General features: G+C 56.0%; 3 protein-coding genes across 3 annotated transcripts; 2 read left to right on the top strand and 1 right to left on the bottom strand.

The window, feature by feature from the left end:
* Positions 1-245: 245 nt before the first annotated feature.
* Positions 246-4,168, top strand: IE81DRAFT_325353 (hypothetical protein). The gene is made up of 2 exons (XM_025514486.1): positions 246-636; positions 720-4,168. The coding sequence occupies exons 1-2, from the start codon at positions 612-614 to the stop codon at positions 4,001-4,003; spliced, it is 3,309 nt and encodes a 1,102-aa protein (XP_025367836.1). The 5' UTR covers positions 246-611; the 3' UTR covers positions 4,004-4,168.
* Positions 4,059-9,456, bottom strand: IE81DRAFT_325352 (cytoplasmic dynein heavy chain 2). The gene is made up of 7 exons (XM_025514485.1): positions 9,045-9,456; positions 8,872-8,957; positions 6,480-8,799; positions 5,128-6,412; positions 4,905-5,044; positions 4,548-4,832; positions 4,059-4,468 (listed from the first exon to the last, which is right to left on the bottom strand). Exons 1-7 carry the CDS (start codon positions 9,268-9,270, stop codon positions 4,188-4,190), a joined length of 4,623 nt encoding a protein of 1,540 aa, XP_025367835.1. The 5' UTR covers positions 9,271-9,456; the 3' UTR covers positions 4,059-4,187.
* A 196-nt stretch (positions 9,457-9,652) lies between these two features.
* IE81DRAFT_214535 (hypothetical protein) lies at positions 9,653-11,872 on the top strand. Its single transcript, XM_025510994.1, has 6 exons — positions 9,653-10,076; positions 10,180-10,417; positions 10,510-10,592; positions 10,664-10,967; positions 11,064-11,454; positions 11,522-11,872. The coding sequence occupies exons 1-6, from the start codon at positions 9,886-9,888 to the stop codon at positions 11,761-11,763; spliced, it is 1,449 nt and encodes a 482-aa protein (XP_025367834.1). The 5' UTR covers positions 9,653-9,885; the 3' UTR covers positions 11,764-11,872.
* Positions 11,873-16,629: the final 4,757 nt, after the last annotated feature.

Here is a 16,629-nt window from a genome sequence, read left to right as displayed (position 1 = left end):
CTTGGATTTTTGATCAAGAAATTGAATGCTAGATAGAGAGAGAAGTTTAGATACCACCGAGCCTGTTCACTAATCAGAATTTTGAAATGCGGCACTCAAACGCGTCGCGACTCGACCGCGCGCGCGCCCTTAATTCGCGGTTGCGCCAGATTCTTGATTTATGCATGGCGGGGCGTGCTGAGTCTGGCAAAGTTGTGAGTCACGAGTGAATGTATGTGTGTAGGTAGGCCTTTACAGCGACGATCAGCTGCTGATGGCCGTTCCTGATGACAGACGATTGATTGATCAACCACAGAAATCCAAGACTGGCGTGACCATCGCTCCCATTCGCATCCTTCGGATCAGGACCTTTGCCGTCCCACAACTCGCCTGACCTTCCTGCACGTTCTGTCGACCTCTCCCCTTCGACGCCACGCTTCAGTGGAATCGCGTGAATGCGTCCTCCACGATCATCTCATCCTGACGCGATCTCACGGAAAAGCACACCAATGTGGCTCTAGACCAGGACTGTCAAAAAGGTTTGCCTCGCTGGGGCGGCGCCCCCGCCGAACAAACGCCTCCCATTAATTTCAGAAAGCCGCGCACTGCCCTTTCTACGTCGCACGAGTGGCATGATTGCAGGCCAAGAAAGCGAAGGTGGGCTCTTGTTCACTCGGTCGAGTTGAATCGAGATCGATCACACCATTCTGACATGAACTCCCTGCCGCGGCTCCATCAAGACTCAACAGCACATGGAAATGCGAACACAGCTAGCGCTACGAGTACATTTGTCTCTTTGATTGCTGAGCAACCAAATTCAGAGACTGTGGAACGGGAAACCAGTCATCTAGAACGCGACGCGGAGGGCGCCAGGCCGGAAAGCGCCCAAAGAGAGGTGTCTCGACAGGAGCTGGAGAATGCTGAGGTAAGCTCTCAACAAGCCACCTCGGGTGACGCAAGTGCAGGTGAAATCTCAGAAGCAGGCCCATCACTACCCAAAGCACGGACACCATCCTCGTCAGACGAGACAGTTGCGGACCTCACAGTCATCGATCTGACAGAGCTCGACACTCCCCCACCCGACCCGCGTCGCGATCCCAACTACGAGCTGTTCGCAGCGGCCAAGGCGAAGGCATCCTTTGCACCCAATCACTTCAGCAACACTGCTTCGAGCGGAGTGGAGATCGATCAGCACCTAAAAGTCATCAAGCAGTCGTTGATCCTCGCTCAGCAAAAAGGTGTAGGTGTTGCCGACGCGCTCCTGGCACCTCCCACATTCAGCACAGTCTTGTCGCTCAAATATGCGTCGTGCTTGCGCGTGCTGAGCATCATCAACACGCTCTCTTCCAAAACACCTGGCTCGCTGCATCAAACGCTCCAGCGTATTGTTCGCGCGCTCATTGATATGATGGTGGATCGCGAGAGTCAACGACGCATTCAGCAGGGAGGCAGAGTGTCGCCTCTACAACAGCGTCAGCAAAGTCTCGTCTCCCAGTCGGTTCCGCATTCTCAGCCACTGCAGACCAATTCCGGGCCCATTCGCACCTCTGCCGCGCCGGTCATTTCTTCGTTTGTGCAGACACAGAATCCACAGTCGCCAGTGCAAGCCAGGCCACCTTATGGCGCTGCTTCGGGCTCGACCCACGTGCAACAATCAGCACCCGCACAGCAACCGCATGGACCGGCTCATCAAAGCCGATCACCTACGAATTATCATGCCAGGAGTCAGCATTCCCCTTCCGCGGCTCAATTGCTTCAAGCGATCCCTGCACCTGCTTTGGTGTCGACCAATCCATATTTGCAGCATCCACTGTCGATTGCTGGGCTTGAACAGTGGCAGCGCGCGCTGCACACTCCTGCTCAGCAGTCGCTTCAACAGCAGCAGCATCAGCAACTTCTGCAGCACCAACAACAACTGGCGAGTCCACAGAGATACCAGCAACAGCAGCATCAGCAGCATCAACAAAAGCTGCACGAACAGCAACGGGCGCAGCAGCGTCCTCCGCAGGGACCCTTTGCTCCGCCCAGCAGCACGCAGAGTCAGGCTGCGAACCAGTCTCAGGCCGCATCGCAACCTCAGACTGCTCAAGCTGTCTCGCCGGTCCAATTCACGCGACCTGCAGCTACAATTCAGCCCAATGCGACTCCAGCGCCACCGGCGTCAAGCACCACTGCTGTACGTGAGAGTGCGAACCCATCCTGGGCTAGTCCCCCGGCCGCGCCTGCACGGTGGACTTCACGCTATACTGCGCAATTCACTGCGGAGACAGCCGCTGCAGCCAGCAAGACAGCCTCGAGCAGGATACGGAGGAATGCTGATGAAGAGACGCGTGAAAGGTTGATTCGGGCTACCTCCGGGGTTGGGAGGCTGGTAGGCCTGCAAAGAGCGGTGAACCAGCTGGATGTGGAGGGCGGGGAACATAGATTTGGACTGCAAAATCACGCTCACCAAATCCATCGTCTCGGGACTACACAGGAGCAGCAGAACGCGGCGCTACACAGCTTACGAGAATACGTTACAAACTCCATGAAAGCCCAGTCCTCGGGCGGCTCCCCGCACGGTGTGCAGCAGGCAACCACTCCGAACAATCACGCGAGAGGCGAAAATGTCGAGATGCGTCTAGAGGCGCAACGCAAGACCCTTGAGGCGGTGCGTGATGGTCTGTCCGTGGACATTCGAAAGATGGACAGCGGCTTTCGAGAGCGCTTAGATAAGGTGGAGAAGCAGCTTCCCCAACTTCTGCCTGCGGCCTCTGCAGTCCATTTGCAGCAACGCATCACGGCTTTGGAACATCAGCACGTGCAGATAGATGCCAAGCTTGGCAATGTTGTCGATCGAGGACAGAACGGGTCGTCGGGCCCAGCGGAAGCGAACTTGCGTTCAATCGCAACGGCGCTGCAAAAGCTTGTGCAAGATGGGCAAGCTCGAGACGAGGCGGCTCGCGCGAAGCTGGAGGAGAAGGAAAGACAATGGCAAGCGATGGTGGACAAGAAGAACGAGGAGCTCGTAGTGGCTGAAAAATCTCTGGCACAGCGCGAGGAGAAGGTGGCAGTGCGAGAGCAGGCACTCGAAGAACGCATGACATCGTACGAGGCGAAACTTCAGGCGGCGCAGGCGGCGCTCGACGCTAAGATCGAAGCGAGCGCACGTCGCGTGCAAGACGATGGAAAGAGGCACGCAGCGGTTGGCCAGGCTTCAATGTCGAGTGCGGCAAGCAGGCTCGCTGCCCTGGAAGCGCAATTGATGGCATTGAAGGGCCGCGAAGAGAACGGGGCCCAGGCACGCTCCGACAATACCGAGGGCGCCGTTGAACTTGAACGCAAAGATTCCCATACTACGACTGCTAGCACCAGCCTCTCGTCTTTCAGAGATTCCGAAGATGAGCCGCCAAGGATACGCAAAAGGCAGAGAATCACGCTTCGAAACGAGGACGAGTCGGCTGTACCTACTCCAGCCAGGCCACCTGTACCACTAGCACCTCGCGCATTGTCGGTGGGCCCGAGTGTGAGCAGGTCAGCTCAAGATGGCAGAATCGCGCGTATGTCTCTGCGTAGGATTGTCGCAAGACCAAAGAGGGGTGGATCGCCATCGTCGAGCAGCGCTCTTTCGGAGGCGAATACAGAGTTGCAACGAAAGACGAGACCCTCTTCGCGCACCAGGCTGCGCATCGATCGCTTCGATTCCCCTTCGACGGCGCAAGGATCGGAGGAGCAGTCCGATTCCTCTTCGTCTTCCAAGACTTCCGAGCCGATTCGCCGTTCGACTAGGTCTGTGCCGGCGAGCTTTGCAGGAACGTCCAGAAGCGCCCATGCTCGACGCAAAATAGTCCTGCAAGATGAGGAAGAGTCGGAGGATGAAGACGAACTTACCGTCGACACTGAGCAAAGCGATGACGAAATCGTATACAAACCCCCTGCCTCGTCCGCACGCCCTTTTTCCCAGCCCGCAAGATCGACTCCCACCGTCGAAGTGCCTCGAACTTCGATTTCGAGGCGCTCTCCGCTTGCTCCCAGCAGGGAGTAAATGTTTGCCATTCACGAATCGCGAACTGACCCATCAGAACTACGCGTCAGGTTCATACCCGCACATCATCATGTTTCTACGCAATCTGTACAATTACAAAACGCCAACACATTCGACCGCAGACGCTACAGGTCTGGTCTGCTTGCAATCACATCGGCTTTGACAAGCAAAAGATGCTGCTTGGTCAAGCTGCTCGGACTGCGACAGCCCTCTGAGCGACCGTGGCCACGGGCAAGCTTTGAGCTGCTGGTAGCTTGACATGAAACAACGTGTTGTCGCGGTCGCCGTTCAGGTAGACGGTGATTGGAACGTGCCGCGCAGGCGCAGATGACGGCGTATCCGTCGGGTCCGCGCCGTCAGCAGCTCCGTCGAGCCAGAGAATGCTGCTGCGCGACAAGCTGACTGTGCGCCCATCGTTGACGTCGAGAAAGGTTTCTAGCCAGTCTGCTCCTTCCAGTTTGAGACCTGATTGGGCGCGCCCATAAAGCATGATTTCAGTGTCAGAGACAGAATATAAGGGGCGTGAACGTGGTCATTTGCGTACCTTCAATCGCGAAGCCATTCTCTGTGCGACCCCCATCATTGACGCGCAGATCAAGCTTGAGGTTTTCCAGACTGACGCGTGTCGTATGAGCGACAGCTTGTCTCGTAGCGGTCAAGTACGCGCCCGGCGAGAAGAGTAGACCCAGCACGACGGCAAAGCGGTCGTACCGATTCTCTTTGGTGACGCTTTCCAGCTGGGCAAGACGTTGTGTGAGGTCGGCGATCCAAAGACCCAAAGACATTGCTTTGGGTGTCGCGTACTGCTTCCACGATGCTGGTATCACACCTGAGAAAAATCACCGCGATCGGTGTGAGCGTGGTAGGAGAGCAAATCGACGCGCTGGCTGACGTGACGCACCTTTGGGCAAGTCGTTCAGCAAATTTCGGTTGTGATTGTTCTGCCGCGTCTCTCCGGCACAAACGGACACGACTTCCTCGAGATCTGAACGTACTGTCTTTAGCAACGACGCACCAGTCCGGTGCTCGCGGGCCCAAAAACTGGAGCCAGGAGCGAGGGCAGATCAACAAAATTAGCGTTGGGCGCAAACGAGTCGTCTACTATCTATCTGGCGCAGCCTCACCGGAACAGAGGGTCCGCAATGCTCGAAGAGGTGCCCGTCAGCTTCGAAATATCCCCAGGCAAAACTTTCAGCCATTCGATGGCGTTTTGTTGTAGGGTCTTCATCCACACTGGCTGGGCGTGAGCGCTAGAGGACGCCGTGCCCTCATGCGGCGCAGTAGTCGCCGCAGTTGGGGCCACGTCGTCATCGTCCGCGAGCTCACGCATACGCACGAGCTTGTTGAGCAGGGCAGCACCTTGCGCTGTCGCGATGACTCGCTCTGCAGTTGGCGGAAGCGAGAGCCACTGGGGAGGCTGCTGTTCGGGCAGCTTTTGCACCCACGCAATGAACTGGTCCATTTGCGTTCCCTCTGGAGCAATGAGCGGCATTTGCTCATTGTCGACTAGAGGAAAGGCGGACTCGTACGCTGCAGGGGTGAAAATAGCATTGACAAAAGTGTCGAGAAGCAGCTGATCTGTTTCGTTGTCGATCTTGCCGCCATACACGGTGGTCTTGATCAGTGACCGCAGTGCGTCCCAAGGAATGCTTGCTGGATCAATGTTGGCGCGACCTTTGGCAACCCTTCCAACCCATGCATCTATGGTGTCCAGTGCTGTCTCAGCATCAGAGTCATTGAACTCGAACGTCTTCGACCAACCGAGAGGCGTGTAGCGCAGACGCTCGGTCAGAGTGGCATGCAGGAAGGATAGCAAGAAGAACAGCCGCATCGATTCTGCAGGTCCCTTTTGCAGACGGCTTGGAGCGATGCCTCGAAGACTGTCCAGCATGCTCGCCTTGATACCGGGAGGCGGCTCGTTCATGAGGATCCGCGAGGCTCGCAAGAAGTTGACAGGGATTGATGGTACAGTCTCGCAAGTAAGAAATAGTCGGAAATTGCGATTCGGTGTGGTGGTCGAAAGCTTCTTCTCAAGCTGAGAGAGCCATTCTGGCGCCAAGTGCACGTTCTTCAGAAGAACCCACTGGCCGGTCCTCACACCGTTTGAAATGGCTTGATCAGCTTGTGCGAAACCTTCGGCGGATCCCATAGCAACGCTGATGCACTTCACACCTGTTGATCGCACCAGCTGATCAACTCGGTAGCTGGCGTCGAAGCCAGGCACGGAGCACAGCGCGATTGGAGTTTGAGCACCTACTTCATCGGATACGATGCTCTTCAGATCATAAGCCGTGTCGGCAAGTATGTCTGCACCGAACACTGTGTTGACAAGTGTCGTCATCGCTTGCACGATTCTGTCCGACCGCAGACATTTGACAACCAAGATGCGCCTCACGAGGTCCGCGAGATCTGTGGTAGACTTGCGTCAACGATGCATTCGCCTCTGTGAAATCATACCAGTCGACAGCTCACGCACCTGTTGTCTCTGGCCAGAAGCGTGGCACAGCGGTCTCTGGAGTTGCAGACGCTAGGAATTCTCGCCACTCGTCCGAATGCTGCTCCGCGTGATTTGTCAAGCCGCGAAATACAGGTAGCCGCTTGTAAGCTTCGACTCGCTGGCGTTGCTCTGGAGAGAAGATTTGATCCAAGATGCCTCCTGTCGAGGCAGGAGGTTGACCAACTACATCTCCGCCCTCGAGCAGGAAGTCGTACTCCTCAGAGTCGAGCGCCTCAGGCTCCGACCCTTCGCGACTCCAAATTTGTGCCAAGAGAGCTCCAAGCATGACGTGGTCTCGATGTGCAAGAGCTCGACTGGTGCGCTTGTACACCACCAAGAAGAGGTCGCGGGTTAGAATCCGAAGCCTCTCCGAGGGTTCTGAGACACCCTGAAGATGAGGGTTGCGGCGCAGCACAAAGTCAAAGATATCCAGAAAAAATCGGAGTGAGAACTGGTAAAAGTGATTGACGAGGTTGAGCTGGTCGAGCACGAAGAAAAGGGAAGAGCATGCCTTGGCAAGTGGTTCGTACTGTCGAGTGACGGCGTCTACATCTTGCATGATAGCTTCCGTTTCTTCTACCTTTGTGGTGACCTCGCGAGCCTCTTTCTTCAAAGTTTCGAGGGTATCGATCACCTTGTCATCATCTAAAATGTTGCCTTCACTAGCATTGAGCGCGTTTAGAAGGCTCTTCTCCAAATGGCGCAGGCGAAGCTGGAATTCTCCTTGCAGCTTCATCAGGTCCGTGCGCTTCTTGTCCGTGTCGGGTCGTTCGGCCTTGAGCACTTGATCTTGACTTTGACTTTGGAGGGACTCGCGAGTCATTGTGAAGTTGACAAAGGTGACCCGCGAGCAAACATCCGGCGTGAACTCCACTGATGGATCGCGCGTAGACAAAAACATCGTGAAAGAGGGGCTAAAGTCGATTTCTTGGGTGCCGACCCGGATCAACACTCTGCCACCAGTGCGTCTGAGCTCGCCGTTCAGGACTGGATTGACGATGGGGTCCAAATTCTCGACGTCTTGGACGAGCATAGGCTGGCCGAAACGCAGCGCAGATTCGAGGTTCTTGACGAATGCTTCGTCCAGGAATGAGGAGACTGTGAGCTTTCGATCCTGGTACCACTTTTGCAAGAAGGCGGTCGCCTGACCAGAAGGATCCAGAAGAAGAGGGTAGCGCCTGAAGCGTTGTAGCATAATGGCGTTTTCAGTAGCAAGTGCGTCGGATGGCAGGCCTTTCGATTGCCAATCCAAGCGCTCATCAGCTGTAGACAGGTATTCCGTGAAGCTCAATCCCGACTTGAATTTGACTTCTGCTCCAGTGAGGTGATCCACCCAGCCTGTCCACAGACCTTCGCGGTATTGTTGGTCAAAGTATCCAGCATACGTCAGAAATGCAGCACAGAGAAGAGCGTCGCCAACGATGGTGCTCATTTGGGTGTCAAAGGTCTTGCTTGCGCTGTCCCACCTCTGCTTTTCGGATCCGAGACTGTCGAGTAGTTGAATACTCCTGTTGACACGCGTCTGCACTCTTTCCATCTCGCTCTTGATGGCCTGCACCTCGCTGATCAATGCGGCGTACTCCTCTTTGTAGCGCGCGATGTCCCGTTCCGTTTGGGCAATAATGTCCAATGTCGCTGCAGCTGCTGCTTGTGATCTTTCTGCCTCTTCACTGAGCGCATTGACTTCCTCTCTCAGCGGACCGACCTTGTCCAAAATGTCCGAGTACTCCACCTGCGCAATGACCCACTTCGCTAGTGGGCCACAAGCCTTGGAAGCGCGGTTGATCTGCTCGAAATTGTAGTCTGGCTTTGAGAGGTAGTCGCGACGCATCTTGTCGCGCACAGCCTTGTTCATCTGCCTCTCCGTGTCGAAGTTGACGATGGACGCAATGAAGTCGTCTCGGCGAATGATACCTTGCACAGTCTTCCAGCTGTCTACTTTGTGACCCAGAGCGATGCAGACGCTCTCCATCGCATTCTTGACCGGTGCAGGCGGATTTCCCATCGAACGAACTTCTGTCAGGTGCTGTTTCTTGATGTTGCTGACAGCGGCCTTTGCGTCTTGCACTGCGGGTTCGGCATTGGCCAGCTCGGCCTCGACTTCTTCACGCCGCACCACGATACCCTCCTGCTGTCGGACGAGCTCCTTTTGCATTCGCTCCGACTCCACTTTCCTGTCCTCAGCTTGCTTCTGATCTGCTACCATTCGCTGCAGCTTGTCATTAGCCTCCTTATTCTTTGCCTTCAGCTGCGTGTCCTTGACAGCGAGCGACTTCCTTAGCTCCTCCACAGCCCAGACCTGCGAGCGAGCACCAAGAAGAGTATCATATGAGCTCACGAATGTGAAGCAGGCCTCGTCTTCTTTACTCACAGTCTCTTTGAGCTTGTCAAGACCAACATTGAGGTGTCGTTGCTCTTCTTCGAGCGCAGAACGCTTCTCGTTTGTGAGCGAGACATCTGAGGGTTGTGACAACGATCATCAGGTATGCTCAGCTACATTGTGCAATACCTACCTGGCTTCAGGCATGCGGCGGCTGGACTCACAGTGATGAATGAAGTCTAAGAAGCTCCTTGGTCCCATCCACAGCCTCCGACCCTGACGCTTCTTCAGCCTCTCGGCGGCCGCATATACAGAGTAGTGAATGTGCACGAGCGAGTCGATAATCTCAGATGCTGAGCCGCCAAGATCGATGGTGGATGTGAGCTCCTCCGCGACTGTCCGATAGGCGGCAGGCGCCCAGTCACCAGCGATCTTTTCGGGGACCGGCATGTTGAAAGCGCTGAGTGGAGCTTGTCGTCAGCGTCTTTCGGATTTCTAGCTGGACGAACCGTTCAGCAGCTCACGGGCGGCTGCTAAGACGCTTCTTTGAGGTTGTCCGCAGCCGTAGTGAGGACGTTGCTCGACTGGCCGCAGAACGCCTTCGAGTCAAGAGTCACCGGGTGCTGGTGGTGAGTGAGACCAACACGCAAATGCGCGGAGGAGCGTGCACGCTCATCCGAGGAAGTAGCGGACGCATGTGCGCGCGCTGCAGCTAGGTGTGCATGCGCGTCGTGAATTCGTGAGTGCGTGTGCTGTTGAATCTGGCAGTCACGCTGCGTGGAAAGCGAGGCGCAAAGCCGATCACGTGAATGACTCACGACTCTCTGCTGCAGTCACCATCCAGATCGAGTCTGAGTCTAGAGTGCGATGCCATCTCGTTCTGACTCATTCCACGCTCGTGGCAGCAGAGAAGGCCACCTTCAATCTCTGCACCTCTGGAAGGACTGTCAACGACGCAAAGCCGAGTGTCACTCGAAGATCCATGGAGCGAGCCCGAGGAAGTGGGATCTCAAGGAAAGATCGGCGCGTTAAACATGGATTGAGCGCAAAGCAGGAAACGGCAACATGGACGAGCAAGCGGAGGGTGACATGGAAACCTATCCAGCGACCTTCGCCTCGCCTTCGCGGATCTTTGTGAATCTCAAACAGCCGTTCCTGTGCGCAGAAATCAGAAGCGAAATCGTTCCAAGACGGAGGTCAAAGACACTTGGAGAAAACGTGTCGGGTGCACCTGCGATCTGGCGGCAAACGAGATGGTATGTAAGGTGTACCGGCCACAGGCTTTGCCGCCCCGAAACGCCTGCCAAATGCTTCGGAGCCATGCTCAAGTCCGTTCACATGTCGTCCATTGACACTTAGGGCTCCTGATGGTACTCACGTGCTGGCTCAATGCGATAACCACGAGATTCAGCTTTATAAGCTTGACACGAAGGACGACGAGCATCGTCTGATTTTCGTGCTGACAGTGCCTGCACCTTCGCCATTGCTCGACGTCGTATGGTACCCCTTTGCTAGCTTCGACCATCCGGCTACCTGGTGCTTTGCATTCAGCGCCAGAGATGTGCCGATCAGACTCGTTGACGCTTACAGCGGGCGCGTGAGTCTGCCAGTCGGGTGTAGGGGAAAGGTTCTCATGGATTTACTTGGCCTAATGGTTGCATATTCTCTGCGGCGACGCTCTTCCTTCAGACTCGAGCCGCATACCCAATTCAGGACCACGTCGAGCGCTTCGTGGGCGCTCAAAGCCTGGCTTTTAGTCTGGATGGCACCCAGTGAGTCTTTGCAAAATTAGAAGTGTGCTCGCCCCGAAGAGCTCATTCTGTTCTCGCTGCCAATCTGAAAGACTTTACGCAGGTCATGCTAGCAGTCTATCGGTGTTTGATGTCTCCGTATCGGGACAGGCACCTATCACCATGCCCCTGACTCCTGGACGGCGCCTTCGCAAACATCAAGAGCCGGGTCAAAGAGGGCTCGTGAGCTGCGTCGCCATTGGTTGGAATTGGACGACAGACGGTCAAGGCCAACAAGTTCTTGCCGTGGGCACCTTTGCTGGCACCGTTGGGCTATATCATCCCGGTGCTCTCACCGAGGCCTCGGAGTGCCTCTTTGCGGGCTGGAGGGAGCCAGATAGCAGAGGCATCTCCCAGGTGCGTACTGCTGAAGCGGATTTTCGGCACCTCAGATACGGCTGACATTGTGGCTTACTCTTCGGGATATCGAATCTCCGCCTTGCCACTCTAAAGCTACGATTTCACCCCACTGCTCCTTACATTCTCTTCATCAGCTCCCGATGCACAGATCGCATTCAAGCGTACGACCTCCGCTACACGGGCTCCAGGCCTAATTTCAGCTCCACCGCGCCCAGAGCTGCCTCCCTTGGTGGGTTCTCGCGCAGACTTGCTGGTTCATCCTCGCAAGTGCAAAGTATGCAGCGGCTCTTCTTCGATGTGGACTGGAGCGGTCATTGGCTACTGGCCGGTGATCTCAACGGTCGGGTCTCCGCGTGGAGGGTCTCCAAGGAGCCGGGACACGACACCGAGCTTGTTGATGGCGATGCGGCAGAAGGCTTTGGTGACTCTGCCAAAATCCTTTCATACACGTGGCAGGCGAGTGCGAGCTGGAGCACTGGTTCAGGTGAGAATTCAAATTTGCCCACGACGAGGACGAGCCTAGCTGATGCACGCCATCACAAAATCACCAGATGCTGTTGCTACCGTCTCCGCGCACCCCTTGCTTCCCCTGATTGTGACAGCCTCAGGTGCAAGACACTGGTCTCAGCCGGAGTCACTGGAGCACGGTCCGTCTGAGAGATTAAGCACGAGCAACTCAGGGAGCTCCTCTGATTCGTCCGTTTCTTCCGAGTCGGAGCGGGAAGCGCACGGGCGTGAAGCTGCTTACTTCACGCAAGACACCGCCCTACGTTTATGGAGAATGGAGAAATGAACGAACTCAGAGCCCATCTATGCTGAGAGCTCTCCTCACCGGAGTACAAATCACCGAGGATTCGGCAACGAGGAGCTCTAGTCCGAAGCAGCTCCGATGCCCATGCCCCACCTATAGGCAGTCTCGGTGATTTGCACCGCACACCACTTCCCGCTGCAATACGGATTCATGGCCAGAACCCTAGCATCGCGCGTCGATGGTCGGCAGAGCCTTGCCGCCTAGGCCCTAGACGCACCTTCCCGTAGCAAACCATTACTGGCAAGACCTGCCGCCAACGATCTCGACGATGGTGTGGCTGTGAGTAGGAGCGCTAGTAGCGTCCCGAGCATGCATGCACCCCACTCTGCTAAGCACGTCTTTGCGGGCACTCCATGGTAGTCGCACGTATGTCTATGCCCGAGGGACGTAAACAAGCAGCATGTGCGACTCTGGGGAGCTAAAATTCGTGACGAGGATCGTCTGGTAGGGCGCTCACCGAGCAGCGACCTTTTCTCGAAACCCTTGACGCTGGCGCGGGAAGCCCTGTGAGCTTTTGCGAGCAAGTGGCGCGCACTCGCGAATTGATGGAAGCCATCTGCCCACGCTAAAATCTCTCGGGCGTTCCTAAAGCCGGGTGAGAAGCGTCGTGACATGCCTGCTGCGCGCGAGTCTGCCTCAATTTCGAAGCGCTTGCGACATTTCCACCTGCCAATCAGTGTGTGGAGTCTGTTGCGCGCTGGCTTCCTTGAGAAGCATCAGTCGGCCCTTCTGAGACCCCCGTCATGCGGCACCGAGCGTCTGATGCGCCGAGTCGTTCGATCATGCCGGGCGCGTGCAGCAATAAATCACAGCGCTCTCCTGGCGCCTATGCGGTTCCGGAGCAGGTCTCATACTTGCATAAGATCCGCGACGTGACGTGCAGTCTGAGTCTGATGTCAGTATCAGGCCGTGCGATCGCGCTTGACTCGACAGCGAATTCCCCCTTTTGATGAGCCCATGGCTCGACCGAGCGCTCACTATCTCTCTCTCGCTCTGGCAGCAAACGGCGATGAGCACACGTAATCGGTCTGCTGCCGACGCATTTTGTGGTGAACGGGATGCCCCTTCGAATGCAGGCGGGAAGTCGCACTCGTGTTCTACAGTACATATGTGCTACGCGCAGCAGAGGGCAGCGCAGCGCAAGAGAGAAGCGTTCTTCTTGGCAGGAGGCTCGCTTGAGCTCGCTTAAGCGGCGCCACGGCCAAGACCGCGGAAACGACTGTTGTGTCGCAACCGCCTTAGAGTACGGATAAATTCCTAGCGAGTCCTCTGCCGCTGCCCCACAAACGCAGCTTCGATCTCGAGCCGCTAGTGCTGCACCTTCTTGCCGAGCGGGGTGACTAGGCAGGTGCCTGACTCAAGACCTGCTGTGTTCTGCCTCTCCAGCGCGCCGTCAGTCGTGATCCAAGCTAGGAGACCACCCTTCTTGCCATCTCATCTGACCACAGGCACCATCTCCGATGCAAGCCCAGGAACCCCCGCGCCCTGCTGCCCCGCACTTAAATGAGCCCGGAGGGTGCAAGCAAGGGTCCAGCCAGTTCCTTTGGTAATGTGCGGCCCTCCCAATCTTCGCGGGGCGCGGCCGACTTTGCGTGCAACGCTGCTCTGTCTCACCTGGCTTGCCGTTTAGCCAAGCACACTCTTACAACTATATGTAGGGCAAGGTTGCTAAAAAAGGGGTATCGCTTCCCTCGGGGACCACACTCGCATCAGTCAGCTGGAAAGGCGCACCATTTTGGGCATGGGGCCGTGCCAGCGTCCTTGTGTGGCAAACGCTCGAATGCATCAACGAAGTACGTCCACTCCCGCAAGTGCATGGGCGTTCGTCGTCTCGTCCCATGGCACTATCGCAGCGTCAAGCTGAGTGCTCCGAGTGCTGATTAGTCCACATCTTGAGAGCTGTCTGCATGCCGACACTCGCGCACTGCCGATCCAATTTCCGGTGCCTTGAATTCGTGATTCCTTATCTTGCTGGCTACACTCACGGCTCGCGGACCACACCTAGCTTTCCATCGAGCTAGGCACGAGGCTGGGCACTTCAGCAGAACGACGGCCTCCTCATCTGGCACGAGCTGAGCTTTACGCCTCGTAGTCTGGACTTTCATGATGACACCATGTCACGATGCTGACGAGCGTCCAGCGAGCCTCGAATGTAGCTCAACTAGGAGCACGACTTGCCCAGTCACGACCGTGATTGTGACTGATGAAAAGCGATCGAGCACTCTTCCCTCAAGAAAGACGAGTCGACGTCAAACCAAGACGGCCTCGTGCGCGTTGCCGCCTTGCGACGACACGGCCTTCAAACGACCAAATTATTTGGGCCTTCTGCGCATGCATGATATACGTGCATCGGGCCGCCCACCAGTCGGAAGCCACGACTCTGTCGCCGGCTGTAGAAGAGATGTAAAAAAACAACACGCCTCGGGCGCGGTGATGGCGAGGCCGTGCGCGCCCGCCCCGGCGTCTTACGATCACGCTAGCGAGCAGCTTATGCATCTCAATCGGGGCGCTCCCAAGCTCACATGTGCTGCTGTAGTGCTGTGGAAGGCGCTCGCAGAGAGGATTGCTACACATCAGTCGACACGCACCAACCACAGTCGTGAGTGTGCCCGTGCCTTGCGGTTCAGCTTGGCACCCTGCCCGTTCCTGATCTGACCTATCCCTCACAGTCTGAGCATCGGCGTCAGGCAAGCGGGGATCGCGCTCCGCCACCAGAGCATATCTCTCAAATCCACATGCGATTTACCTGACCGTCCAGCTACTCACTTGGACGTGCCATCATGCCCAGTGAGCATGCATTAGCGCATAGCGCCGCGCTTGGGCCCCCGATGTGAAAGCATCGTGTGAAGGAAACGGCTGACATTGAGTCGTCGGGAGGTGGCCAGCAGCCGCAAGGCTTCGACGGCTTCTCCTGTGGTTCGACCGCAACTGCCTTCAAGACCAAATTCAGAGGGTTGCGAGGGATATCAGCGCTTTGACGCGAACTTTTCAAGCAATCGTGAATGCGCGAACAGTGGCAAGAGATTTGATGGGAGCCTATAATCACGAGTGTAGCGCTTCGTCGTAGCTTTCGTGCATGTCATGTCCTGTATCATGTCTTGACCCAGCGGGACTCGGTCAAGCCTGGACACTCGGCAAGCAGCGAGCCGTTCCCGCTAAGAGGGAATGCTTCCGGCTCACACGTGTGATATTTCGATGCGAGAACGAGCGTCGCCAACTTAGTACAATCCGTGAGAGCGGCGCTTTGGCGATCGGTGCTGCATGCCCATCCACGTTCCTGTACTTTGTCGCTGTGTTGCTGCACCGCCAATGTCCAAGTCTCCACCATGGGTCGGCTTCGTCAGTCGCGGCAGGGTTCATACAGACCCGCTGAGAGGTCTTCTGTCACTCTGTCACGCTAAAGGATTCGACCTGGTTTGTCCATCAAGCATCACAATCGCGCTTCTGATGATGGAGCGATCCTGCTGCAGCTCACACTCCCTGGATCATTCCAGCGCGTATCGGATGCATGACCCACACCGCCCATTCGTTCACAATTCGCTTGCTCATTCTTCATCACGCTTCGACGAGAACGCGCTTGAGGCGTCTGCGTGTCCGTCATCTTCGTGACATGTTCTCGGACTAATCAGCATGATTCGTCAACGGCCCAGCGGAAAGGAACCGCCCGGACTTCTTTAGCCGAAGCCTAGACTTTGACCATCTCCCCGTGTCGTAAATCCATCGCGTTGTGATCGCGACTCTGCCTCTGCAGCAGCCGACCAGGCAGCGCGGTCGCCTGACATCTCCGGGCGGAGGTTGCGGAGGAACCGAAGGAATGCGTTGCGACGCGGCCGCTTGTTGTGCATTGCAGGAAGCTATCATGGGACCGCATTTGTGTGCAGCACACACACCCACGACTAGACTGTCTCTGTAGCTAGCTGCTTTCAATGCGCGGTGTCCCCCTTTGGTCTTGCTTCTTCATTTAAAAGGGTCTCACTTCCGTCTGCCCCAATCTGCGGTTCGGGCCAGAGATCGAGAGCACCAACCACGACCAGCTCGTCACGCTCAAAGGACGGTGCCTCAGGAATCGTGTTCGTTAGACCAGCCCTGAATGCTATGAAATGTTTGGACACGATTGGGATTGAGCACTACGAGCGTGATTCTAGCACGCGATGCGGTCTCTTTCCCAGCCCCTTTACCAGCGTTGGTCGCAATGGTGAACAAAGGCAAGTCCTGGTGAGGGGGCGCTTGATTCGTTGTCGATGTGGTGCGTTCGAGAAAGCTGACGCTCCCATCCCCGCTGCGAAGCTAGCGGCGTAGCGATTTGCTGTGTCTTTGCTTGGCAGCGAGATACCAGGCTTTGGAATTTTGCCTACCACGCGATGACTTGCAGGTCAACCGGAAACTTACCTAAAGCTCCACCGTGCGGCTTGATGGCTATGTACATGACCGCGCTATTCCCTCCCTCAACAGACATGGTACTCGAATGCATAGTAAATAATAATAATAGCAATAACAATAATAATAATGACTTGCGCTTGGACGCGAAATCGCTCACCAGGTAATCGCGCAACTAACGTCAAGCGGACCAAAGTGATGAGACTCTCTGATGTCGCGCCAGGCACTATACAGTAAGCGGACAGCCAATTTTCACCAGTCAAGAGTGCTGGTTCATCTTGCTCGATCGCAAGCTCGTCTACATGTTGCGGTCTGCTTTCACCACTGCGCCAAAGACGAGAGTTGTTTATGATGTGAATCGTGTTGATGATCAAATCAAAAAGGGTCTGGAGAGCAATTCGAATACGACGACATGCAACAATTGACACCCAGGACCCGAGCAATAGACGACCTTTACGACTGATCGGTATC

The sequence above is a fragment of the Ceraceosorus guamensis genome (genome assembly GCF_003144195.1).
Source record: "Ceraceosorus guamensis strain MCA 4658 unplaced genomic scaffold IE81scaffold_60, whole genome shotgun sequence".
Classification (NCBI taxonomy): Eukaryota; Fungi; Basidiomycota; class Exobasidiomycetes; order Ceraceosorales; family Ceraceosoraceae; genus Ceraceosorus; species Ceraceosorus guamensis.
This window is presented reverse-complemented; position numbering and strand designations above follow the sequence as displayed.